Source organism: Festucalex cinctus, chromosome 19, assembly GCF_051991245.1.
Source record: "Festucalex cinctus isolate MCC-2025b chromosome 19, RoL_Fcin_1.0, whole genome shotgun sequence".
Taxonomy (NCBI): domain Eukaryota; kingdom Metazoa; phylum Chordata; class Actinopteri; order Syngnathiformes; family Syngnathidae; genus Festucalex; species Festucalex cinctus.
The window spans coordinates 13,731,664-13,759,624 of NC_135429.1; the positions used below are offsets into that span (position 1 = coordinate 13,731,664).

General features: G+C 40.2%; 1 protein-coding gene across 7 annotated transcripts; it reads left to right on the top strand.

Moving 5' to 3' along the window:
• The first annotated feature begins 47 nt into the window (after positions 1–47).
• On the top strand, positions 48–27,839 carry LOC144007396 (uncharacterized). 7 transcript variants are annotated; one of them, XM_077507012.1, is made up of 18 exons: positions 48–449; positions 10,800–11,009; positions 12,445–12,513; positions 12,666–12,686; positions 15,428–15,591; positions 16,451–16,559; positions 16,978–17,082; positions 19,944–20,063; positions 20,327–20,475; positions 21,700–21,842; positions 22,860–23,101; positions 24,349–24,643; positions 24,822–25,002; positions 26,492–26,596; positions 26,696–26,746; positions 26,814–26,865; positions 26,965–27,207; positions 27,280–27,839. In XM_077507012.1, exons 1-18 carry the CDS (start codon positions 383–385, stop codon positions 27,288–27,290), a joined length of 2,337 nt encoding a protein of 778 aa, XP_077363138.1. In that variant the 5' UTR covers positions 48–382; the 3' UTR covers positions 27,291–27,839. The 7 variants fall into 7 exon arrangements, with proteins under 7 accessions (XP_077363138.1, XP_077363137.1, XP_077363141.1 ...); XM_077507011.1 differs by having other exon boundaries at positions 49–449; positions 26,811–26,865; XM_077507015.1 differs by having other exon boundaries at positions 49–449; positions 20,351–20,475; positions 26,811–26,865.
• Positions 27,840–27,961: the final 122 nt, after the last annotated feature.

Consider the following 27,961-nt stretch of genomic DNA (forward strand, 5'->3'; position numbering starts at 1 on the left):
ATCGAGTTTTATAGTGAACACCCTAACCGGAAGTGTGTCGTGAATCCAGTTAACTTGACCATTTTGCGGTGGCAAGACCGAGGCGTTTTATTCCCACTGTGGATTTTCCACAGAAGACACGTTTCACTCGCTCATTGCCAATTAGTTATATATTAGAAAAATACTCGCGTCACTTTACATAGTTTGAAACACCGAACCGCCATCGTCGTTTTCAGTGGGTATTCAACTACTTCTACTATTTTTGTACCATTCTTTTCGATTCCGGTCGGATTTTTTTTAGTAAGGGCGTGTTTGGCTGAATCTGGACCGGGAGTTGCAGCTCCTGCACTTGGGAGACTCGTGAGGAATGACAGCAACTGGAAAGTCACTACAATCCGCCTGAATGGACGCAATGGATTATAAGGATCTTGGACATCATTTCGAGGAGAAGCTGACACTGACAGATAAACGTGAGTATACAACACTGCATCAAAATAGGTCATGCTGGGTTGTAAAATAAAAGAGATGTGATTATGAAACGGGTTATTTATCCGGCTTATCTTTAATATTGAAATGTCTTTTTTATGTTTTTTTTTTAATTGGAAACTCCCACTGGATTTAGATGCAAATGTTGGCGTGCCTGTCATTCCCCAACATCTCTACCAGGCAGATTAGAAGTAGAGCAATGGAAATACTGCACTGGTCTTCATTAGTCATGCAGACACATACTGTAGCAACATATGAAACGACCCCTAAAAAAATAAAAAAAAATAAGGAAACATCCCACTCGTATATGAAGTCAACAAGAGGCATATATCCAAACCCTTCTCAGACTAACATCACCCCTTCATCTCCCCTTGACCTGTACATGTTGATGGACGATGTCCCTCCCCCGTTTCCAGTAGACGTCCATTACCTTGATCACTGTTGCCATGTTGCATCTTTGGGGGTGTGCGTGGCGGTGTCAATGCATTGATTGATGCGCAGAGGAACATCAGTTAGAAGAGAGGCTTCATTTGGGTGTTTTTAATGTCTAGAACTTCATTTGAGGTATTCTAGTTAATTATTTATGGGTGTGGTTACTTTAGAATGAACCCACCCAATTATTTTCTACACCGCTATGCCTGACAGGGTCACGGTGAGTGGGGGCTGGAGCTGATCCCAGCTTGCTCATAGTGAGAGGAGGGGTACACCATACACTTAATACCTATAAATCATAGCATACACATCCAATTACCTCCATCCCACTGCTTGTGTCTTATTGTCATGACTTATCTTGCCATTAAAGTGTTTACATTGCTTCTACTAGCCACTACCAATAGCAACGTGACAAGATTTCCCAAACTGACTGTCAAAATTGATGAGTCTGGTTGGAATGGCCACTTCAAACTGAGTACAACGCACCAAGAATTTTGAAAATTGGACGATGGGTTCCAGAGAAATTGAGTTTCTCGTGCTGTGTAATAGTCAATAGAATATCTGGCCAAACACCTTCAAATTCGAAGAAAAATGTATTCTATTTGACCTTTTTGTTTTGTCTTATACTCAGGGAACCCCATTCACCCCCCCCCCCCCCTGTCTCTGATTGGCTGAGAAGTTTCAGTTAAAAAATATCCACCAATTGTCATAAAGGCCAAAATTCTGAGACGTCGACGGGTCAAAATTACCGTGATGTTTCAAAGGCCAACGCAGGCCCCCAAAAAATGGCGCAAATGGAAAAATATTGGTGGGAAGAGCAGTGTCGGCAGTCCAGAATAGGTCATGGTCTTAAGTAGTTTCATTTATTTGTTATGGGAGATTTTAGAGGGATTTCAATTTCAAGTTGATTCCATGTGTTTTTGGTACATTGTTACTACCGGGTAGCACAGTTTGTTGATACTGATTCAAATTCAGAGCCTTAATCTTTTGCTCACCACCCAGTCTGTGATGCTGTTACCTTTGACTTTTATACATGCTACAAAATAACGTAACCGTGAACACAATAATTGGTTTCCGGCCCTTCCACCGAGAGCTTCCAGCAAGTGATGCTATCAGGGATGTGAAACGCTGAAAAAGGCAGGCACGCTAGATAAACAGAAACATTCTTTGTCGGTGTCTCCTCTGTCAGAGTCTGAGTCTTATAAAAATAGCAAAGGGAAGACAAAAGAAGAGGATCCCAGCCAGGGCTTGTTTGTTTTTTACAGCTTGGTGTGCATGTAGAGCTCTGAAAGGGTATCATGATTCTAAAATGCTTGGAGAGGAGACCAGGCCTTGATAGTATGATGTGACCTATCTCTCTTTGTAAAATAAATTCAGAGTTACAGTTTCTTGTAGTAAATCCTATTTTTTTCTGGTATCTCAGTTTTGAATTGATGTGAGGTTGCTTCGTTCAAGTCCTGCTCTGGACAAAAGTATGACCAAAGAACTTTGGACTGTTTTTTAAAGGGAATCAGTTCACTCTCCAAGCCTCTGTTCGGAAAAAAATGGAGAGTGTGAGTGGTGCAGTTAGGAAAACTTTGGACTTGTGATTTGTGTCCTCTTTTTTTTTTTTGTGGCGTTGCCCTTCAGTCAGTATCTCAGTTTTCAGTAAAACACGTCACTGTGAAAATAATCACGAGACGTCGACTCACTCCCTTTTGTCCAGATTGCTCCCGAGCTATGTTGACGTAATGTTCTTGGCTCGCTGTCAAGATCACTGCCGGTCTGGAAATACAGCCTCAAAACCTTGCAACACTGGCTGACATTAGCCCCCTGGATTATTATGTGGGCCTTTCTTTACTTTGGAGTATAAAGTATCAGGAAATTGTGACAATTCCATGGGAAGGTTTTAGCATTATATATCAGTGACTGGCTGCTATTTTCTTCTTAAAATAGCTGGCATTTTTGTCGAGGAAGCTCCACATTTCTCCACATTTGTCTACTTAGTAGCCTAATCTATGCCATAAGATTGATTTCTTTATTTTTCTGCAGTCAATGACATCAGTTGTTCACATAACGAAACATGTTTATCTGCAAATTCTTGAACAAACAAACCCTAAACACTGCTTGTGTGTGACATGACGATGACCTAATCTTAGCATTATAAAGCGCAAACACCATACTAATCATCGCTCCATCCATTTTTTTTGCCTGTTATCATTAGCGTCCCAGCTCACAATACATACAATGCCTATAAATGCTAACTAGTTGTTGCTAGCTAGTTGTTAATGAAGTACTTGAGTTTATATAGAAATAGTGCTTCATTAAAGAGGTGACCAACATTTGATATTTGACTATACATTTACCTTGACTATACATCAAAAGGGCTAACGGGCTAGCTTTAGCGATTAGCAACCAATGAGGATTTCATACCATACGTGACCATGTCTTTTGCTAATGTGAAATCTGTTACTAGCCTTCTTAATGCTTTTCCATAATTTTAGCTGGAAAAAAAAACATTGTTTAAAAGTAAGGTGTTTTTGAACTTGTCATGCTAACAGTCATTAGGTTGTCAATAGTAGTTTGCCAAATATTAGTTATTTAGGTGAACTGCTTCCTTTGTGGACTGATTTATCTTCATTTTTATTGGGGAACAAATGTTGCAATTATGTGACAATGCAAACTTCACGCTCAGGATTATATCTTCTGTGCACAGAATTTTGGATACTACAACTGAACAAACTGATAAAGACAAACCCTGATATGTACAGTTTTGCCAAGTGGGTGTAGATTTCTTTAATGCATGTGAACTGGAGGGCAAAGTATTTTTGGGGGGGAGTGGGAATGGTGGGCTAGAATGACTGGGAAACTGTTGTGGGAGTTTGGGGGGAAGACATAGAAAAGGAGGAGACCAGAGCTCTTCTCTGTGCACGCTCCACGTCAGCGTCAGTAAAACCGAGAGCAGATGTTATAAATCTCAGCCATGACGCCTGCACAGGAAAAGGAGAGGAAGGTCTCTATTCTAATGCACAGTATAAGGAGGGACAATGAAAGCGCTTCCTGAGAGCTTATGTTCAGATTACTCATGTTTCCCTCCTTATTACCTTTTGGTGGTTGATGTTATTAATCCTGTTTGGGGATTATTTCCTGTATTAGTCAGAGTTTAGGCCCTAATAGACCTGTCGCATCACATTGGTGGGATTAGCCATTAAATTCTTATTTTCAGGGCTTGAGACTGCGACCAATGCGCTCGCAAATGCGACCAACTTTTCAGGGTCTGCTGGTAGAAATGTCATCTATTTAAAGTTCACCTTGGTCTCGAAGTAATTGGTTTTAGTCCCACGGAAGCTCATCTGTATCTTGTCAGCCGATCTCCGAGGTTCTTCGACTGTGCTGTGCAGTAACTACGCTCGGATGTTTGTTTGTGTGTTGATGCACTGCTCTTACCTCGGGGGAATCGCTAACAGATGCGGCACCACTCTCTGCTTTGGCCTTGAGTGTGTGTGTATATGGGTGCATGCTGCACTAGCAACCCCCGTTTGTTCACTTCACAACCAACTCACACGTCATCCAGCAGGCATCAATTCTGCCGCTGCGTCCACAGATTCTAATATTAGAATGTAGAATACGAACCGATCACAGACAACAAAAAAGACATGCACTAGTGGTCAGTTGCATTTGCACCTCCAGATTAATTTCATGCTTTTCTGCTTCCTTTATGACTACTTTGAGCTCAGTGAATCAGTAAAAACGCAGCTTCTCCTGCTGCACCAGTAAAATTGATTACATCTGCAGTCTCCTGCGATTGTGCTGCGCTACCTCCTCCTCAAACATCTCAAGGCTGTCAGATTGGTTTTTCACCTTGACGCCTTTGAATCGCTCTTTCATCTACCTGTTTTTGTGTTTTTCCATACGTTCTACAAGAGTGTTATGCTGTGGCCAAGCCAAGCTGGAAAAAGTGAGACAGAGATTAGTCCGTCGCCTCATCTTTGACAACACACTTGCCGGGACATTAGCCAGTAGCGCGGTGCTCTGCCCTACTTTAGGAGTCCGAAACAAGAATGTTGGGAAGGAGCAGGTCAGCTGTGGTTACTATGATGACTCCTGTGTTGACTTGACTTGAGTTTCCCACACAAACGTGACTTGCACATCTTTATCATCATGCTGAGTTCACATCAGATTTGGGGTTCAATCTAAGTAAGAAAAAGAAAAGAAATTGTACTTAGGACTACGAAATTAGTGACTACCCCAATAGCTATCAGTGACAATTATCAACATCGCCAACCTCCCCACGATATTGTGATAATTTTCGTATCGTGATATTTGGATATCGTTACATCCCTAATATTTTCTTGGTTGTACTCCCAAAACAGGCGTTCCATGTTATGACTTCATCTATGCCCCATTTAAAGCTTGAAGAACATGTCTGTATTTATTTGCGTCATGCTCTTGCTCACCAGAGCTACATTGTGGACATGAGGTCATCATGAGGTCGTGGCTGAGGAAATGATGCTCCCGGACGTCAGGCTTGATCTAGAGCTATATTCTCTGCCTTTAAAAGTTGTTTTCATCTAAGTGAGATGAAAAAAAAAAAAGCTTCTTGTTGATCTTCTTTTAGTATCTATTTCCAACTGTGGATGAGTGAACCAGGAAAATATGAATAATGAATGATTCATCTATGATGAATGCTGCGCCTGCGTTGCAGCTTTGTGACTGGGTAACCCACTTCTTTGTTGAAAAGCATCTGGAGACGTCCCCTCCTCTCAAAGAAGTCACATCCTGCCTTCCTCTTCCTCTTCCAGAGTCTGTTTTGACACGATGCACTTTTTCATACACACAAACTTATCTTGCTTGCTTGCTGTCGGGCCGGTAAACTCTCACGCCATAACCCATCGAAGGGGTTCACTTTGTTGCATTTTTGTTTGTTTGTTTTCCACCGTTGCGCACCATCTCGAACTCACTGACCTTCTGTTGTGCTCTATTGTTATTTGTCACGAGTATTAGAAAATTGTGCTAATTGATAGAGAATGGAAAATGCGGGGAATGTCGCACACTCAGCTGCCCCGTGTCCTCATTGTTGTCGCCGTCAACAACTCAGGAATGTTCTTCCTCTTCTTCTACCCCCGGGCGTGGACACTTGTTGCCTGTGAGCATTTCCGTGTTTTTAATGCACGCAGGAAGTGCGGGCAGGACACACCAATGACATGTAGCACTCAAACGCATACAGTAAGTTTAAAGGTATATTATAGTACGCAAAAAAAGTGCTTATTTTGAAGTAGGTGGGCTTACCAAATTGTTGCATGCTAGGCAGACATATCCACAAGACATACTGCTTGTATATGTGTGGATGTAGCGTTGTGGATGCCTGAGATTCCTGAGGTGGCCTGACCCAGATCTAACAACACACTCCACTCATTACAAAGACACGCTCATGTCCACAACACATAACTACATGGAGTTTGACCCGCTTCACACAACACAGGGGGTGTGGTGGGTGATTTTAGTAACCCCACCTGTTAATTAAATGGACCATTCAGTTTTCTGAATGAAAAGCATTTTTATAGTAACTTTTTCGAATATGCACAGGAAACTAGGGATGTATCGATAAGGGCGATATCGTGATATTAAAACTGCCACAATAATCGTCATAGACATGTTCATGATATTTAAAACTCATTCACTCCCAGCCATTTTCACAGAAGCAATCCCGTTCGCTTCCGGCTATTTTTCTGGATTTTGAATATTGTGTTCAATGTGTATTTTCCGCACACGGCACGTCACGATTATGACGTGACTATCCAAAATGGCCGATGCTGTACTTAATGCAGTAATACTCATAAAATTTGCTATAAAATCATAATCGCTCAACTTTTTTTTTTTTTTTTTTTCAGGGAAGAGTTTAAATTAACCATTTCACGAATAGCTGGTTAGTTTTTCACAAGTCTTTAAAATTGAAAAAATTATGGCTCATCATGTGGTTTTTAACTTTTCCAGTCAATCACAGGGCACACTCAACCTCACCCTCCGTCCTTGAGTGGGAAGTTGAATCATTACACCAGATTTAGAGCCAATAAAACTGTATTCTTAATCTATTAGACACCCAATAAAAGCTGACCTGGAATCTGTTTTTCAGAGTCGTTCAGTTTGAGATTTCACTTGTTAATTGTAAGAAGTCAACCTGAAACATTTCTTGAAAATAAAATGTTATATGTGACCTCACTAGTCTAAACACGACATTCTGATTCATATTACATTGAGTTATGAAGCAAAATCCAACCGTTTTTATCCATCTCAGGGGGCGGCCATTTTGCCACTTGCAGTCGACCGATGATGACATCACAGTTGCTCAAGGCTCGGGCAACAACCAATCACAGGTCACGAGGTGTTTTCTGAAGCTGAGCTGTGATTGGTTGTTACCTGAAACCTGAACAACTTTGATGTCATCTTCAGTCGACAACGTGGCAAAATGGCTGCTCCCTGAAATGGATTAAAAAAAAAAAGCGGCTGGATTTTCCTGCTTCATATTCCTCGAAACACAATGTTAACCAAAATACTGTATTTAGTCTAGTGGGGCTGCATAGAACATATTATTGTCAAAAAGAAAGAAATAGGTTGACTTCCCCTTTAAATCTCTTTTAGTTCATCTAGTAGACAAGTCTGCCTTCCTGTAACATGATCCATCTAAGCTAGCTCTGATTCTCGTCATTTGTGGCTTGAGTTTAATGGTGATACCCAACCCTTCTTTCCATGCTCTGTTTGAGTCTGGTACTTTCAGTTTGCAGTTCTGCAGGCCAGACTCAAACAAACTTTCAGGAAGTGCGTCCTGCCACATGCTGCAGTGCTGCATTTGATCGCCTCTGTGGAGTTGTCAACTTGCTGCACAGTCTCCCGAGGTGCCTCGCCAGACGCCCGCCCCTTTTATGGCCGACATTCTCTGTGTGGTAGCCGTCGCTATTTATAAACGGCAAGTCTGTCACAGTGGCACAGAAACCTGAGATGGCAGTGAGGGAGGGGAGGGAGAGGGCGACGGGTGTGTTGAATTTGTGTTTCTGTCACGAGGGCTTGGTCGCACGTGATCCCATCCGGCTATCCGCTTGTTGGCCTTATGGTCATGTTTTGTTCTTTTATGACTCTTCTATTAAGCTAAGCTAAAAACGACTTGGGGAAATACACCATTACCGGGAGGCTAACAAAATGTCAAATATCTATGAACTTACTAGAAAAAACCTCAGATGATGGCATTTGATCGATTTGTGTTAATTTCAGCATTTGCTCTTGTAAGTGGCAACCACAACAAGCGACTAATGCAGAGTTTTGAAAGAGGGAAAACATGTTATTTTGTTCTATAATGTGGCCATCTCGCATGTAGTACTTACAGACAACAAAACCACACCTGCACCGTGCTGGTAGCAACTGGACAAGTCGCCTATCATGTGATGGACGGTCTTCTTGCACCACAGTCAGCCTTTGTCCTGTTACTTTATGTGTCTTATCACAGGGACGCCTGCTGTTCTTTATGGTGTTGTAATTAGTGTGTTTTTTTTTTTTTTGTTTTTGTTTCCAGCATAACTAAAAAAACTACACAAATTTTCACTATACCCTGGGGAAGGGTGTGGGTATACCTGCTGTATTTTAAGATAGTAGAGTGAATTTTACAATCCTCTCTTCATCAAACGTTTTGGTACTTGGGCCGGATAATTTGTGGCGGTTTTATGATCAGGAACTAGAAATTACGATTGACATTTAAGTAATAAAACTCTTTCTTAAAAAATAACTTTTTTTTTCTTTTTTTTTTAAAAATTTTTTTTTTTTAGTTTTTTTTTTTTTAGTTTTTTTTTTAGTTTTTTTTTTTAGTTTTTTTTTTTAATCAAAAGTACTTGTGGTATCGGTACTTGACATCGGTGACTACTCAAGTTGCAAAAAAGTGGTATCCAACATCCCAAGTTTAAGCAGTTACAAATGGTGAATAAAATAATCTTCTCAAGATTTTCTTTTTTCCCCTCAACACTAATCCCTTTTTTTTTTTTTTTTTTTAGTTTTTTTTTTTTTTTTTTTTTAATCAAAAGTACTTGTGGTATCGGTACTTGACATCGGTGACTACTCAAGTTGCAAAAAAGTGGTATCCAACATCCCAAGTTTAAGCAGTCACAAATGGTGAATAAAATAATCTTCTCAAGACAGGAAAAGGACAGAAGTCCTTTTTTTTTTTTTTTTTTTTTTTTTTTTTTTCTCTTTTTCCCCCTCAACACTAACCCTTTTTTTTTTTTTTTTTTTTTTTTTTTTACACAAGTTGTGGCCATCCTATTTGAGCAGCTTTTTTTCCCCTCATTGTTCCCGTCTCCTTGTCACAAATTGAATCCAACTTTACATCCCACAATTCCTCATTAGTGCGGTACGGTGGGGTGCGTTGGAAAGAAGCCCGGTGTTAATCTGTAATTTATGTGGTTGGGTGAGTGCTTGGTCGGGCCCAAGGAGAGCGTCACTTTCCATCTGCCCATTGTTGGCAAACTGAGAGGAGAGTTGGCCTTCGGTCTCTCGGTGTCCATCTCTATCTTGTCTCTCGTTTGTTAATGTAAAAGTGTCCACTGCAATTTTTATTTTATTTTATTTTTTTTATTTTTTTCCCCTTCCCCTCTGTCATTGTCTGCCAGCTTTGTCTTTCTCGGCAAATAACTACTGACATGTTCTCATGCAAGTGTGTAAATGGCTCCATCGCCCTTATTTTTTGCTTCTACTTCTATTTCCTGTCACAGTGAGGCACCGCACAATTTGTCACTCATATCTTCTAGAAAGATGACCATGGGTGGGGCATACAGTGGAGGTCACTGAGCATATCGGCAAGTCAACAGAACAAAACACAAAAGTCATAACAGGGATTTTTTTTCTTTCGTTCTTTCTTTCTTTCTTTCTTTCTTTCTTTCTTTCTTTCTTTCTTTCTTTCTTTCTTTCTCTTTTCTTGGTTTATTCACAGTAACATCTATATTTTGGGGAGTGACACCAGACAATGCTGACCCCTAATTTGCACTGAGACTAAAATCTTTATTTTATTTTTTATTTTATTTTTACAGAATTTTTTTTTTTTTTTTTTTTTTAATTAAGGTTTTTATGCAATTTATCGTGAGAAATATTTTGGTGTAAAAGCTGACATTAATTAACCCCTTCAGACCCGCATATTTTCTGCTGGGCAAATCTTCATCTTCTTCTTCTCTTTCTTGTCCTTCTCCTCCATCTTATCCTTCTCTTCCTTCTCCTTCTTCTTCATCTTCTTCATCTTCTCCTTCTTTTCCTCCTTCTCCTTGTTGTTGTTGTCATTGTCTCACGTTTTTATTTGTCATAGTGGACGCGAGGATGTAACGTGTTGTAAACGTACCAAGCTTATATGTAACATTTTTAACATGAACACCATGCAAATCATCTTGCGACTTGTGATCAGTGAGCCAGGATCCAATCATGAACCAGAAGTGCTGACATCATCCAAATTGAGCATTTTTATTGGTTTAGTCACCAAATGTGTCATGTTCACTGCAATAATCTATGGCTCCAAAGGGGTTAAAATTCCATGTGAATTTGAGTCACTCACTTGTTTTAGTCGGAGTGAATGTTATGATTTGGGTTGTTAGTTTTATGCCTGCTGGTGTGTTAAAACGAATGCTGACAGGAGGTGTTTTCTGTAGCGCTGTGCAGTCTTGCCGCAGATGTGCTTGTGAATGACATGTGAAAGAGAGGTTAATGATTTCTAATGAGGTTGCAGTGTTTGCGATAATGAAGCGGGTGTGAACTCTTGAGGTTTGGTTGTGAAAGTGTGTCAGCAATGGAAGTCAGTCGGCTCACAAGTTGACGTCATTCTTTTTTTTTTATTTGATGCATGTTGCTATCTGCCAGAAATGCAAAAATTGAGTTAATTTCCCTTTCTCTCTCCCCAGCTCTACCCTTGCAAGGCGACTCTGAATCCATCCACAATGGAGACAAGTGTTTGAGCAGCGTATTTCTGACGCCAGACGACTCGGCCGTCGCAGACCTTTCTCCAAAGTCTGAGTCCTGCACCAAAGCAGAAACCCCCACAGAGACGGATGCTTCCTGCAAGACGGACAGGTCGGCCCCAGGCGCCGGCTGCAGCCCGCAGCCCAAGAAGGGTGAGCTATGACCTTGCTTTTGTCATTTTGTTCTTGTACACCTGAAATTAGGCAGTTTTGTGGGGGGCAGAAGTGATGAGTGCAGAAGTCCATTAACTCATTCACTCCCAGCCATTTTCACTGAAGCAACCCCTTTTGCTCCCGACTGTTTTATTGGATTTTAACTGACTTTGCAAGGCCCACAGAATATTGTGTTTTATTTCTATAAAAACATGGAGCATACCAAAAGAAAGATTAGAGTTAGAGTAAAAAAAGAAAAGTATATTTCCATCCGTTTTAGTTTTGCAGCACTTAGCATTAGAATATAGCTAAGTTTCATCATTATTCACAAATCAGTTTAAAACAGTGGGAAAAGAGCTTGTTTCAACATGGCCCTGGTTGATCTCTCATACTCTGCTGCCACCTGCTGGCCGTTTTTGTAATAACTACCATTGCTTCAAGCATTCTCTTCAGTTCAGAGGCTGCATGTATGTTCTAGCATTAAAAAAACACCCCATAAAAATCATATAAATATGCCTTTGGGAGTGTGGTAATATGTAAAATAGAACGTATTTATAGGTTTTTTGGAGCAAATGAGTTAAGATGACCCCAAATTAAATATTATGTACATATTAAAACATCCTTAAATTTATTTAAAAAAAAAATCAAATGTAGACCTCAGTGTTGCTACACTGAAAATTCGGAATTGTTTGTAATGTATACTGTAAAAACCCATAAAAAAAAGAAAGGGAAAAAAAAAAGCCTGGCTTAAAAGTCCGTGATATAGTGGGGTTTGGATGATGAATAACAACATAGCACGGGTTCATTCACTGCAACTCAATGCAGCTCTGCTTTCCTTTTGGCAGTTTTGTTTTAGTGCTTCAGACTTTGTAGTCTGTGGGCCTTTAGCTTGAAAGTGGCGGTTCACTTTATTATGTACCGTCAATAAAACAGAAAGTTGGAATCATTTCTCCAATCAAGTGTCGTTTTTATATCTTTCAGCATAAATGATAAATGATCATTTTCTCTCTCCTGTCGGTGCCGCTTAAAATGCGATTCAATATGTGTGAGACAATTACATAATTTTCTACGCTTGATGTCGATCAATTCATTCCCGCCAGACAGATGGCTTTGGACAAAAGCCAAATCATTTGCGATGGGGATCCATAGCATATTCTGTCGAGTATCGTGGCAGGCAAGGGGCCGGACACATTTAATGGCGTCCTGGTGTAGTATGTATATTTTTATATTTTTTATTTTCAGACCCAGGAGAGCAGGAGGGATTTAAAAAAAATGTGGTTGCCATAGTGAGGGCGCTGAAGTGTTGCCCACTATATAATTGGTTGACATACATATTCGACCTTGAAAAATCATCCAAACCCGTGAGCCTTGCTTAGAATCGCTTGGAATTCAAAACGGAAGTTTAATGTACTGCTTTTGTTTTGCTCTTCCACAGATGCAATGAACTCAGAGCAGCGACAGAAGCTCGCCAAGCAAAGGAGGGAGGAGAGAGCCAGATATATCGGTGAGCAATACGCTACTTTTATGCTGTTCTGCTGAACTGGGTTGATGCATGTAATTTATTCTGCCCTTTTAACATCTTATATGGTCCCTTCTCTGGCTCTCCGCTGATGGTTATTGACCATTTTTATTGTTGTTCCCTTGCATGGCTTTCAGAACAGCAAACGCAGCTGCAAGGTAAGGTGCTTCACTAAAACTGTCAACATACCTGCGATCAAATCATTCAGAAATAACAAAAGTAGGTGATTCACTATCTGGAGCATAACACTGTGATTCTTTATTTATTTATTTATTTATTTATTTATTTTTTAATCTTTAATCTGTGTCCTCATTTTTCATTTGATTTTGAAGGGTGTTCATTTCCACCTCAAATAATGCATGTTTCACTTTCGATCACCATTATGGCTTTGGCTAAAAAATGAAAATAAATGAATTCTTGGGCTATACCACTTAACTCATTTGCTCCCAATAACGTGAAAATACGTTTTTTTGTTTTTTCATGTTTAAGTGTCCCAAAGACGTATTTAGACTTGTTTTTTTTTTTTTTTTTTTTTTTTTATATGCTAGAGCATACAGAAGGCTTTGATGTAGCCTCTCAACTGCAAAGAAGGGTTGCAGAAATGGTAGTTATTACACAAACGGCCAGCAGGTGGCAGCAGAGCAAAGGAGAACAACCAGGGCCATGTAGAAAAAAGCTCAATTACTTGCAATTTTAAATAGATTTGTGAAAACTGATGAAACTTAGCTCTCTTCTAATGTTAATTGCTGCAAAACGGAAACAGATAGAAACATACTTTTTTTTTGTGATGAAAGAAGAGACTTTAGTCTTTATTCTGATATGTCCCATGCTTTTATAGCAATAGAACACAATATTCTGTGGGCCTTGCAAAATCAGTCAAAATTCAGTAAAACAGCCGGGAGTGAACGGGATCGTTTCTGTGAAAATGGCTGGGAGTGAATGAGTTAATCAATTCATGATTCCATCCAGAGATTCTGCTAAATCTGTGCTTCCACTTTGTGAGATCAGTTTATGGAAGGGCTTTTTCTTTTCTGTGACATCTGACCTTTCGGATGCTCTTTTAAATGAACAGAAAAAAATGTCAGTCATCTTCGCAGAAGAGAAGTAATATGATGGAGCCTTGGGCGTGAAAGATGAGCTGAAACCAGGCCTTGCAGACCGATTAGATTTAATTACCACATTCATTAGTGTTGCTAGTGTGGTCACGCTGCTGGATCTGTATCTTTATCGCTATATTCAAGCCAGGTTTAATTTGCTGCAGTCTGTTTTTATCCGATTTCCAGTGTTAGTTTTATGTTCTCGGTAAAGGTTTGTATTCACTTCATCTTTTAGCAAGAAATGTTTTCTGCAAATCAATACGAAGTGATGAGCTCTGTCCTCTTGTGCAATCTGTCAATCCTGATATAAGTGATGCTTTGCAATTAAAACACCTTCGCCGTATTTTAAGAACCCCCAAATAAAGGAGTATGCTGGAGAATGGTGATTTATCCTAAAGCCTATAAGCACAAACACAAGCTTTATCTGAATGTATTTTCCACCATTCTGCAGTAATCCTGCAGGCATAATGGGATTCCCCCCCCCAAGTAATTGGATTACCAGAAGAGTTTATCATTGGTGCTTCTTTGCAGAGAAGAGCTGCTGAACATTGAATGGGAGAAAATTCTTATCGTTTCTTGGCATGACGCTGCTACATTCCTCGGGACTAAGTCCACAAAGTACTTGTAATACTGTTCAAAAAAAAAAAAAAAAACTCTGTGAAATATCACTGCCCAGTGACTGACTGCTGACTAGTTGAGGGTGTACAAATCAGCTGGTATTGGTTTTTCAGCTCAGCCGTGACCATAATTATTGAAAACTGATAGAAAGATAAAGATTTATTTTTTTTTATTCTGTAACTCTTTTTAACAGGGCTGTCAAAATTAGTGCGTTAATTCACTAATTTCTTTCGCGATTAATGACCGCCCCTTACTTGGAAACCTTACTTGGAAAATTCCAGTCGCAATGCAGCAGACATGTCCATGTCAAAATTTAGCAATAATAAATTTAATAATAATGCATATATTTGTGGGGCGGTTGTATTTTACGATTTTATTTTTTTTTATTTAAAAAAAAAGTTACTTCATGTTAAAGATTAGGTATGGAAAGAAAAATGCACTGAGCTGTCAGCAACATTTCACAAATGCAATTATGCCATCTAGTGGCAGAAAATGACCAACACAAATCAATATCACTTGTTTTTTTTTACAGTACAGTACATCTTTTTAATTTTAAATCAGTTTTATTGAATTATTATGAAATTACTGTATCAATGACTATAAGATTTCTATTAAACATTTTTTTCACATGTATGAAAACTTAGAAATAAATATTTTGTTGTACATTTAGAACAGATATAAAATTTGTGATTTATCATGAGTTAACTCATGCAATTGCCTGACGCCTCTGCTTTTTAACCTTTGACCTTTGACAGCTCCACCTGATTTTGTTGGCATAAAAAAACTCTTAATTATTTCACAAAATGAACTGGAATGTACCTTTTGTTGGAAACAAATCTCAAGGTTCAAAGTCAAAGACACAGCTGCTATCCAGCATGACAGAAGTTTAATTTAAGAGCTGATTGCCGTTTAATCGTTCCCCGAAGAAATGAGCCGCGGTCGTGCACAGACTGGCGTCTGCTTAAGCAGACTTTGAAGCACCACAGGAAACTTCCATTTACTGCTGCAAAGATTGTTGTGAAAGAACAGCGCTCCATCTGTTTGACTCTTCCATTCTTTAGCCATACTTCTCCATGTGAGGAGTACATTTTGTCATTTTGTCATTAATACGTCTTTAATACCTTATGAAGCCCGATTACTACATGAAATGTTTGTGACGCTCATGTCTGCGCTAACTTTTTCAGCGGCAAAGAAAGCCCAGTGGCTGGAGAAGGAGGAGAAGGCCCGGCGCCTGAGAGAGAGCCAGCTGGAGGACCGCAGGAAGAAGCTGGAGGAACAGCGGCTGAAGGCTGAAAAACGCAGAGCACTTCTGGAGGAGAAACAGAGGCTGAAACTGGAGAAGAACAAGGTGGGTCTGATACCAACAGGTGCATTAATCACCAACATAGATGGGGCGTTCACTCCGCAGGTCATTAAATGGATTTTGTTAAAATTAGGGCCTTAAATGGCATTAAGAAGCATTAAATATGATGTTGAGTGGTATTAAAAAATGTAAACACAATTGTTGATCATGCTTTAGTTTACATACGTTGTGCAAAGGAGTCACTATAACACAATTTTGCAATAATAAATGTGATTCAAAATATATTTATTTGTGGGTTCTGGTGAGTAGTTGTAATTTACGATGAAAAAAATAATGTGAAGTCCTTGCGGTGCTTTATGTTCCAAATACCAATTGCTCTGAATTTGAAAAGAGCAACATAACGTAACTTAACGTGGCGTTCCTGTCACCAATGTCCAACATGAAACGCTAATCCCACCCAGTGGCAGAAAATTACCTCAACAAATACCTGCCTCGATATTTAGTACTTTTTTTTTTGGTAATCATATTCGTCAACGTTTATTTGGGGTGTGCCAAAAAAATCGATTGATAAAAGAATCGAGATTCTCATTTATTAATTGAATCGAATCGATATTTAATATCCAAAAATCGATTTTATTTCAATTAGAAATGAAGAAGGGGAAAAGGCAGTTGTAGCCCACATGCTGTTTTTGTGGAAAAAAGGCACTTACAATACAAAATTAATAAACGTTTAAAAAAAAAACCAAAAAAACCCACTTTATTCTATTTGTCATTTTGTCTTGCAAAGCAGACTGGAGTATATCTTGACGATGATGTGCATATCTGTAAATTGAAGCAGAAATCATATTTTTAAAGCACTCTTTGTTTCCTGCAAGCTTGATAATTTGCCGTCTTTGTGGCGCAGGAGCGATACGAGTCAGCCATCAAAAGGTCGACAAAGAAGACGTGGGCCGAGATCCGCCAGCAGCGATGGTCTTGGGCGGGGGGACTCAACCAGACTTCCCGCAGGGAAAGTGAGTTTCGTTGCCAGAGACCCCGCGACAAACAAACGTATCACATCCTCGCTTGATCGCAGGCCTTTCATTTAAGAAGCGTTGCACGCCCTCATCCGACTGACGCAATTCAAGGAAATAGTCTTACAAGGCGTTTGCGGTTGCGAGGGCGGAGTACCAGAGGTCCCACACATGATGTCAGTGCTGAGATTTATTTTTTTTAAATTCAGGTTTAGATAATGTTTGCTCGCGTGTTGGTTTCATATCACTCAAGCAAATCTTTCATTTTCTAACAAACCCAAACCTCCTCCTTGCTGTTCCTCCAAATGTCCCCTCCTCCTCGCTACCCTTTCTCCAAGGGTATGAACCCGAGTAAGGCCCATAGCACGGCGGCGCTGATGTGAACAGAATGTTGTGTGTTGCGTTCTCTCCGGTGCAGGCAGATGCTCGGCCTCCACGGTCAACTTGCCGAGACAGGTGGACCCTGTCATTAACAACAGGCTGTCCAAGTCCTCTGCCACGCTCTGGAACTCCCCCAACAGAAGTAAGGACGAGCCAACGTCAGTGTCCGCCAGGCTTCCCACCCTCCTCATCCCGCTTCCCCCTTCTCTTACCCTAATCTGGTTTTGATTTTATGATTCTGATAATTGTTGTGTCTGGTGACCTGCCTGCCTGCCTGTGCTTGGTGACTGGTCATTCGCCACACACTTGCCCACAACACTCTCACGGTTTTGTAAGCATCGTGGTTTTGTTTTCATTCATTTGGTTTGGTTGTCTTTGATTTTTAAGTGGCCTCTGCATTTTGGATCAACCTCCGTTCACATTTGAAGTCATGGCACCATGCTTCGCGATAGTGTTTCATCATCTTATATGTCTCTTCATGGCATTTTCGTGTGGTGTCTTCCTCCACCTTTCTGTTGGTGTGGTCATGGTGGTGGTGGTCGGTGTAAAATGGTTTTCTTATGAGCTCATCTAAGTTACAATACTTTTCTATTTATGATGTACTGTGGTAACATTGAATTTTGTTACTACATGACCTCAGTTTTCTTGTATTTTTTTTTTAAACAAAGTTGTGGTTTACATAATTAATTGCATCATTCAGTTATTGTAGAATACAGATTGAGCCCGACTGCCATTAACTCTTTCACTGCCACACGTTATCAAATTAAAAATTTGATATGACGGAGGGTTTGATCATTGATGAAAAGAGATACAATGCTTCCATCTGCTGGCCATAGTTTAGTGTTTTAGATTCCACAACCCATTGACCAGGCAGCGCTGCACTTAGACGTTGCACTGAGAATAAAAATGTTATTTAAGGTTTATGGCAATGTACGTCGTGATTTTACTGATCGTTATTAAACGTTTTTGGCGGTCAAACAGTTAAGTGGCATATTGTTGCACTAAATAATTATAAGATGGAAAACAAAAAATGCCTAAATAAATAAAAAAAAAAAAATGGATATAAAAATATAATTGCATCCATACAAAAATAAATATAAACGTAAACAAAAACACCAAAATATATACACATCAATACATATGAAAATAAAAACTAAGATTCAAAAATAAAAATAAATGTTGAAATAATATATAAATAGATTTAAAGGGATACTTTACTTATTTAGCCATTTTTGGCAGTCAAACATGAATATTTTGTCTATAATAAATTTGATATTTTCATTATTTTCATGTACAATCAGTACCTTTTAAAAACACATTTTGCAACTTGCTGTCGACTGAAAATGACGTCACAAGGGCTCAGGTAACCAATCACAGCTCAGCTTGTGACTGTCACATGACCAAACCTAGAAAACAGAGCTGTGATTGGTCGTTACCTGAGTCCTGAGCACATGCGATGTCATTTTCAGTCGACAACAAGTTGCAAAATTGTTTTTTAAAAGTATTAATTGTATGTGAAAAATAATAAAAGTATCAAAGTAGTGATAGACAAAATATTAACTTTTTATTGCTATAATGGGCTAAATAAGTGCAATATCCCTTTAAATGTCAGTCAAATAAAAACGCTATGCTCTCATATTATTTATTTCATGCAGCATATGCATCATGAAATGGTATATTCTTCCTTTCGTGTATATGAATTTTTCTCTTGCTATGGAACGGGCAGTCCGACAGACTTGACATGTCGATCAACCAAAGTTCAACCCAAGACAAACTTAGGACCGCCCCCTCATTTAAATAACGTTTCATGATGCATTTCATGCTGAAAGAGCAGAGCGTTTTTTAATTGATTGACATTTAAATCTATTTATATATATTTTTGTATTTATTTTCAGTTATTTTAATATTTTTATTTTTTGAATATGTTTTTGTTTTTGTATGTATTTTTAATTGTATTAATTTATGTATATAAATATATATTTGTTTTTATTTTCATTTATATATTTTTTGTATTTATTAAAATATATTTTTATATATCTTTTTCTCCTCTCACTCGGAAATTAGTAATTTATTTTTTTAGAGCCGCTGTTTCAGACTACAGTAGTTGTATTTCTACATGTAGCAGCCATTTTAGATATGCCAAGCCTCATGTACCATTACAAACTGCATCTCTTGTTATGTACAGTAATTAGCAGTTACATTATGCTTGATTGTTACGAATAAAGAGTTCTAATACTGTGCACACAAAACAGGGCACTGGTGAACTGATACATATTGCGTGTCGGCAAAGTTGCAACGCCAGGGTCATTGGTTAGAGCGAGTGTGCTGTCATTTCCTCACGGACGCAGCCGCCACACTACCCACACAGATCAGCAGCAACACAACCGCCTCCTTGCCGCATTGGAGAGAGAAAAAAAAAAGAAAAAAAAAAAGAGAGAGGCGGCGGTACACCACGGTTGCCTAGCAACGGGAGGCAGTCGATTTCTTGGTTCGGCGTTAAACACGCAGCAAACGTGACAGACTAGGCTTGTAGTTTATGATTTAAAAAGTCATTTCACATTTCCTCGTGTGTAATTCTCCGACATGAGGTTTGTTTTATATGCCCGAAATTGCTGATGATGCATGATTTTCTTTTATTTCCCCCTGACGTAATTCATATATGGCATTGTGATGAATGTTCATCACATGATACTCAGCGTGGACGATGTTGGCAGTCATATGGAACTCACAAACAATATATTGTGCTTGTCCAATAAGCAGATGCTTGTGTGTGATGTGTTTATAGTGGAAAATAGCTCTCTATGTTGTCATCTAATGTCTGCAACTACATACATGTATAAAAAAAAAAATCCAATATTGTTTGTTGGATAGATGAACAGTCTAGACTCTTTATTCAACCTTATGAGGGAAATTAAAATGTTTGCCTTTTCATATTTGCAACTCAAAACAGGACTGCAGCACAATTAAGTTACATCTGATATTGACGGCGCCCTCTTGTGTCAGCCCGCAGCCTGCGCCTGAGCCCGTGGGAGAGCAGGATCGTGGAGCGGCTCATGACGCCGACGCTGTCTTTCCTGGCTCGCAGCCGCAGCGCCGCCACCCTGCTCAACAATAGCGACTCTTGTGAGTGTCGCATCCCGTCGTCATTACTAATATCACATCGGCCAATTTGACGGGACATTATTGAGCTTTTCTCAATAATGTATTCTCGTATGGAGTTCGCGTCTTCTCATGTTTGTGTGGCTTTTTCTGGGTTAGGTTGATTGAGAATTGTCAGTAGAATTTTCTTTCCAAAATGATTCAATGACAAGCAAAACAAAGCATTGAATTTCATATCACCCCGCATGGTGTGACCCCCTTTCTCTGCACGTCTACACGCTACTCAGACTCTCATCACTGCTCCCGTTCAGCTTCAGCCAGTCCGCTCAACGCCTGCTCCCACCACCAGCATCAGAACTCCGCCGAGCGCTGGAGGCACTCCTCCGCCAGCACGCCCGACATCACCCAGCGCCAACGCCAACGAAACTCCACACCGGTAGGCCCGTGCAGCCAGGCTCATAAACATAACATTAATTGCTTCAGTGATGTTTTAAATCTGAACAATAACCTCTATTCTCATATTCATCTCATTACGAGTTGGTGAGTGTCAATTTTTATGCCATGAAATTAATTATTCGGCATACTGGCGACAACCTTTATTGGATTTCAGACCAAGCCATCTATTCCGTGCTCAGAGTAAATGGCAAGCCAGTCGTTCATTGTGTTGCTAGGCAACAAGTGGGAGCTATGTTTACTTTTTAAAGAGGAAGTCAAAATAAAATTTTTACAACAATATATTCTGTATAGCCCCACTAGTCTTAATACAGTATTTTGATTACTATTCTGTTTGTGGAATATGAGTTAAGCAGCACAATCCAGCAGTTTTTATTCATATCAGATGGCGGCCATTTTGCCACTTGCTGTCGAATGAAAATGACATCACAGTTGGTCAATATTCAGCTAACAACCAATCACAGCTCGGCTTCAGACAACAGGTGAGCTGTTATTGGTCGTTGCCTGAACTCTGAGCAACTGTGATGTCATCTTTAGTCGACAACAAATGGCCGCCCCCTATAAGTGGATAAAAACGGCTGGATTTTGTTTGTTTGTTTGTTTGTTTGTTTGTTTTTCTGCATGTTTTTAGACACACTGATGCACAAACAGATCCCACACGCGTACAGGTCAGGGAAAGGAACCAAATTTGGAAACTAAATATAATGAATGCGACTCGCCACTCTCTAATGCAGTAAAGACGTGATTTCTCACCAGCCAACGACAGCTCAGGAAAACTAACATCCCTCCAGCCAACAATTAACTGCTGCTTGGTTCATTAATATTTCTGATTTAAGCGCTATGTGGTCGGTGTCCTGATCCAAAGTAGTGGGACTATCCTCTTGAATATTAATGACGATTCACTGCGGCCCGGTAAAAATACATTTGCCCGCTGGCTGCGTCTTCACGCAGACAGCAAAAATGAACTCAGTAGGAGTGCAAATGTGTGTTAAGAGGCAAGCTTGAGAGCGAGTTTACCCTCAAGGTTGTCTTGAAGGAGAATAGAAGGATAAAAGGAAAATGGTATGACTAACAATGGCAGAAACTTATTTTAAAACTGTTGTGTGAATTGAACCTGCGGCAGCGTCTGTTGCTAGGTAACCAATGGACGTTTACGTCACGGCGTGCACCGATTTTAACCTCGGTTTATGTTGTTGTCCTTTCCAAGGTTGACAAAAAGAAGAAAGAGAAGAAAGACAAGGAGAGGGAGAATGAGAAAGAAAAGAGCGCTCTGACGAAAGAGAGAGTGCAGAAGAAGAGGCAGACCGTGTCGCCAACCACGATCACAAGGAAGTCCCAGCCAGAGTCCAGGTATTACCCATATATAGCAACCTATCCCATGATAAAAAAAAATAGGGAACATACTAAAATAATAGCAACTTAAAATACTGTTCCTGCATGTTTTGGCCTCTTGGGGGTGGTGTGGTGCCGAGCATCCATGGCTGACACACTTATGAGTACAGAAGAAAGTTACAATTGAATTCTATTAAAATAACTCAGTTTTTACACATTGGGAAAAATAGTTTCTTTGTGTAGTGTTATGTTACAAGCGGGTATGTTTTCCCACAGCATTTGTGTGAAAATATTTGTTAAGTCGATGCTAATGTCCTGTTGGTTTTTGAATGAGATCCTCCCTCCCTTCGCTTTTAGCATTAGCGCTAGGCTAGCGATGTTTTAAAAACGAAGCATGTTTTTTATTTAAAAATGATTGATGTAATTCTTATTGTCATGTGTTTAGTTTTACAGTTAACTCCAACTGGGGTGTCATTAAACAGCTTGCATCACGCTGAGGGACAACAGAATAACGTAATGCTACACACTTCATAGTTGCTAATGCTACACAAGCAAAATGGTGCATTCAGGGTACTTTCACAGCATTGGAAACTTCAGTTTTTTTTATTAGAACGTTTAAAGGGGAAAATTTGGCACAATTAGATGATTGTTTTGGCAGGTGTTTGAAGGGCAATAATCGCTTTTTCAAGTTTTGAAACAGTCAAACCAGCACAGAGGGAAGTTATTTTATTCTTGGAGCCAGCTTGTTTCGAACAGATGGTCTGAGATGCTCTCATCTGAGTACTAAGAAAAGTTCTGCTGGACTTGGTTCAGGCACCAATATGGGCAAAAGCACGCCTGTGAAAATGAGAGTGAGAAGCACTCAGACAGAACCGGGTTTTATGTCTTTCACGTCCGTCGAGCCGGAGAATGGTGTCAACACAAAGCGGAGTCTCTCTCACATGCGCTTCCACTTGACCTAGTTTTGTTTCATACACAAGTATACCTGGAAACTCACTTTTTCTCCTGTCACTTTTCCCCCGTTTCCCGTCTTAGCACCCCCAAGCCAAGAACCAGACCGCCGTCACCTGCTCCTCCCAAAAGTCGCCCCTTATCGCCTTTGGTAGCAGCAGCGGGTTCCAAGACGCCAACCGGGAAGAAGACGCCCCCTCCCGGCTCCAAGACCCGACCCAAACGGGCCCAGACGCCCGCCAGGGTGCAGCCCCAGACGGTCACTACGGTCGCCGTGGAAACGAGCCAGGAACCACAGGAGTCTGATGCTCCAAAGGAGAAAAAGGGTGAGTGTGGTAACCACGGTGACGATTCTCATCCTTCAAGGTGACTTCAGGTTTAGTTTTGGCTGCCTTCCATGTTAGAGCGTGTCTGGATACCGCACTCTTTTAAGGTTTCGCAAAATGTTTTTGGTCATTTAGTTTTGAAACACAAATATTGGTGATGATTATTGATAATTAAACACAAATATGCAAGGTCCATAAAGATTAAAAACCACTGCTTTTTGATGGAAGAACAAAATTGGGTACAATTTATAAAATACAGTTGCAAGAGCTGCATCATACAATTACCAAATAATAGAATCAAGAATTGACCATTTTGAGTAACATTTTTTGGATTTTATGCTGATACATATGCACACAGTAAGCACGCTGTTGATTCAGATGCTGAGACGCATATAATTACAATTTTGTGCAGGCACAATCAATTTATTTGAGTAGTTTGATTTCAAATGTGAAACTCGCCCTATAGATTAAATACATAAAAAGTCGATTTCATGATCTCACTTTTTATCATTTTGATTCGGGATGTGCGAATACCAATAACAGGTATTTTATTGGGCCAGTACCCGGCATTAGTTTAAGTTGTATACTGGTATCGGCCGCCCTCTTGTTGTCATTTTATGATCAAGAAATTAAAAGAATAGAAAGTAGGAAAAATAAGGAAAAATGCGATGTAGCGATATATCGGTCTTTCTTTGAAATTATATGTCAGTTTTTTTTTGTTTTCTTAATCTTATGAATGGAAAGTACTAGTGGTACCGGTATCAGTGACTACTCGAGTTGAGAAATTGAAAAAAGTGGTATCGACCGCCCCTGATTTTGATAATTATCGCTAACCAAAACTTGCACGTCACCATATCAAGAATCCTGAAATGAATGAACTCTTCTCTGATATTTCTGTTTATTTAAGTGCACCTGTATATAGTCTTTACCATTTTTTGGTTTTTGTGATTATATTTAATTTGCCTATCTGGCTACAGAAAAACTTAAAATATTACAAATGTCTCACAGTATGAGGTATTATAGTTTTAGATGACTGCAAAGTGTCACAGCTAAAAAATAAATGTTTTTTTAAAATGGATATCTTCATGACGACAGTGTGACTCAAAACTCAGCATTATTGTATACTTATACTGTAGTCCTGGTGTTCACACACATTAGTAGAATTATTGTTATTATTATTGTTGCTTATTCAGCCTCCAAGCACTGTTGCACACCTTCATACAATTTTCCTCTTTCCTCTCCCGTAGACTCGGATAATATGTCGGCTGCGGCCCCAGCCGCATCTCCTTCCCCCAATCCGCCACTTGTTGAAGCCTCTTCTGGTGCCCTGCCGAAGGAAGAGCCCTCCGCACCATCCGCCTGCCCCGCAGTCAACGCCACAAGTAATCCTGCTACCCCTGCCGGCGCCGCCGCCGGCAGGCCTTCAGCTGGCACCAACGACCCCGAGGAGGCCGCTCGCGTCCTGGCCGAAAACCGCAGACAAGCGCGGGAGCAGCGGGAGAGGGAGGAGCAAGAGCGCCAAGAGCAAGAGCACAAGAACAGGTCGGATTGCGTAATCTGATGTGGGCCATACTGTATGTACAGATACTTGTGGTAAAAATTAGGGTTGTCAATCGCGAGTTAACTGTTTTAATCACCTGACACCCCAATTAAAAACACAGATTACTACAAAAAAAACTTAAATAAAAATGCCATTAGTGACACGCACGCATCCTTCCAGGATCCTCCGGGAGGAGGCAATGGCGCGGGATGCCGAGGAGAGGAGACGCAGAGAGGAGGAGGCTCGTTTCATGGCCGAGCAGCAGCGTCTGAGGGATGAAGCCCAGCGAGCCGAAGAGAAGGAGGCGGCCAAGGAGCGGGCCAGAGCTGAGCAGGAGGAGAACGACAGGCTGCAGAAACAGGTCGGTTTGGACCTTATAATGCAAGTCGTCATCCTCATACAAAGCCACGCCTCCTCCGCCCGCTCGCTAGTCTCCAATACTATCAAATGTAAATACTGTGAAAGCCTTCAACTTTCCATTAAGGAAACGGACGATCACCCGCTCCATGCTGAGAGGCCATTTCCAATCTGGGCTCTTAATGCATAGTTGCATGCGCTGTCTGGCATCTGGGTCGATTAAAGGGGAGAATATGTGCGCCGCTGTCATGGATTATATGCGTGAGCCCTAAGTCAGAGAGGGCCCTTGTCACATGCCAGCTGGTGACCTCCATAACAGCGATAAGTGGCGGCTGAGGCAGCCATTGTGATGGAGGAGATAGTGACAGGCCTGTGTTTCCTTCCCTGACGGCGGGCAGACAAGCGGCGTCAGTGTGCGCCAGGCCACTCGCCTTGACTCCTTTCTCCTATTGTTCAATGTGACAATGAATGATACTTGCTGGGATCTTATGTATCCTATCCAAGGTGTTGGGTGTGTCGAAACATGTGATTGTACCTGCCCGTATTGATTGTAGCCTGCTCACAAAATAGACAGAATTGAACATTTTGCATCCATTATAAGTTTGATGTCATAGTTCACTTCAGCACATATGCTTGCTCGGTGGTGAGTGAGAATACTCACTGAACCATGTAAGAGAGTTTATCACTAATGTACTCAACTGTATGAATTGCTAAGGCCTGAAGGCTGCAGCACTGGCTGGCTAAATACTGCCCTCTGGTGGAAATCTGCAGCATTTTTTTTTTCTCCACTAATTTTGACTGATATTACAACAATAACATTGTTTTTTGTTTTAGATTAAAAAATTTGTTCCAAAGTCATAAGATTGAATGTTTTTTTTTTGTTTAGATTTATTTAATCAGTCATAAAATTATAAATAAATTTTTGAGGATGTAAAAGTTTTAGGTAATCAGAATACATTTTTTAGATTAAAACCACAATATAAGAATATTCATATTTTTAAGGGGAAAAAATATTTGTTAGGAAAGGTTTTCTACATACAAAGCTGTATATTTTTTAAGATTAAAGTCATACCCTTTATTATTTATTTTTGTTTTTATTGAGTTTATTATATATCTTATTATTCTTAATAAATACTGTAATTGTCTACTTTAAAGATTAAAGTTCTGATTTGTGAATAATGTCATGTTTTTACGACCCATTTTTTTCATAAGTACAAGTAAATCTAGAAACTAAAACATTAATTAATTCAGTGAGCACCACATCATAAGCATCCAAACCGGCAGTTCTGATGTTCTAGGGGAAAAAAAAAAAAAAAGGTTTATTGAACACTCTAAATTCTCCTCAGATGTGAAAATGTGTACGTTGTAAATGGAGTCAACTGGGATAGGCAAACAAAAAAAATTAATACAACAGTAATTATGAAGCAAACCAGAGATTCCATTATATTGACAGACATCTTCCAAGCTGTGCATTTGCTTCGACCTGTTTACAGAGAGAGGAGGCCGAGGCAAAAGCGCGCGAGGAGGCCGAGCAGCAGCGCATCGAGAGGGAAAAACACTTCCAGAAAGAAGAGCAGGAGCGACTGGAGAGAAAGAAGGTGAGGAGAAACATTTCCATTAAAAGTCCTTCCTCTTCTTTCATCTTGAGCAAATCACAGCAAAGATTTTTTTTTTCCGTTTGTTTGCTTTGTGCGCAGCGTCTCGAGGAGATAATGAAGAGGACTCGCAAGAGCGACGCAGGAGAAAAAGTTAGTGTTGTTCTTTACCAATAAAAACTTTTGTCTTGTCAGAATAACATCTTTATTTTTACAGAAGGATGTGAAGGCGTCGCCACAGATTAATGGAAAAGACGCAGACCTCAGTAAAGGTAACTGACATGGAATAGTTCACCCATTTTCCACTTACTTATAGCGGACTTCATAACAGTTAAATTAATAATAATAATATATATTTTTTTTCGTGACAGGCGAAAACCTGCCGAGTCCCGCCGCGAGCGCATCCGGCGCCGTCGTGAACGGGGTGCAGCCTGACACGCACCAGAACGGCGTGTCGGCCGACGGCGAGTTCCATCAGCTGGTGCAGCTGAACAGCAGCAGCAGCAGCAGCGGCGGCGGCGGCGCTAACCCGGCCGCTCCCCAGAGCGGACTGGTCACGGGAGGAGAGCCCTTCCTGATGAAAACGGGCCCCATGAAAGCGCAGCACGTCGCAGGTTTGGAGATCGCATGAACTGGGGAACAGGTTGAATGTTTTCAAATTGAAATGTTTTCTCTTTCAATTGCAGAAGTCCTGTGAGTTCCCCCCCCCAATCCATTCATGGACGCGCCTTACGTCTCCGCTTCAGCTTAGAGATTCACGCCACATCACAACAGCTTTCCAGTACAAAAAAAAAAAAAAGTGTGCCAAACAAATGGCACGCCTGTGCTGACTCCATAACAACATGCAGGATCTGATACAGGAGGACAAAGGAGGGCGAAACATCCAAAAGAATAGACAAAAAAAAAATATCTGTATTCTCTTCAACATGTGTTCTGGTGCAGGTTTTCTTGAAATGTCACATGCAGACTTTACAGTGCACCTTAAAGATGACTGAATTTATAGAAAAGACAGTATAAGACCCTTGAGGGGGAAAAAAAAAAAGACATCCAGTTTGACAACGGTTGTTGTTATTACCATCATTCTGATATTGTTTAGTTGAAACAATGTGTGTGTGTTGTTTTTGTCTTGAAATGTTGAGTTATTTAACATGAGGAGCAGACAGTGTATGTAAATGTATAATGAGCCTGGCTGCCTATAGGCCTCCTGTCGCAGGGGATCTGTGAAATAAAGCTTTATGAAAGGGAAGCAGCGCATCTGATTTTTATTTCATTTTTGCAAAGTAAAAAATTAGCATTATATATTTGAGAAACAGGGTATGTGGAGGTGAGGATCTTGTTTTCCAAACTCTATCATCTTTATCTTTTAAT

Bases quoted from the DNA above. Each gene is read 5' to 3' on its own strand.
- LOC144007396 (XM_077507011.1), top strand. From the start codon at position 383: ATGGACGCAATGGATTATAAGGATCTTGGACATCATTTCGAGGAGAAG. The intron at 16,560-16,977 runs GTGAGTTTCGTT...TCTCCGGTGCAG, and splicing joins CCAGACTTCCCGCAGGGAAA to GCAGATGCTCGGCCTCCACG. The intron at 17,083-19,943 runs GTAAGGACGAGC...CTCTTGTGTCAG, and splicing joins CTGGAACTCCCCCAACAGAA to CCCGCAGCCTGCGCCTGAGC.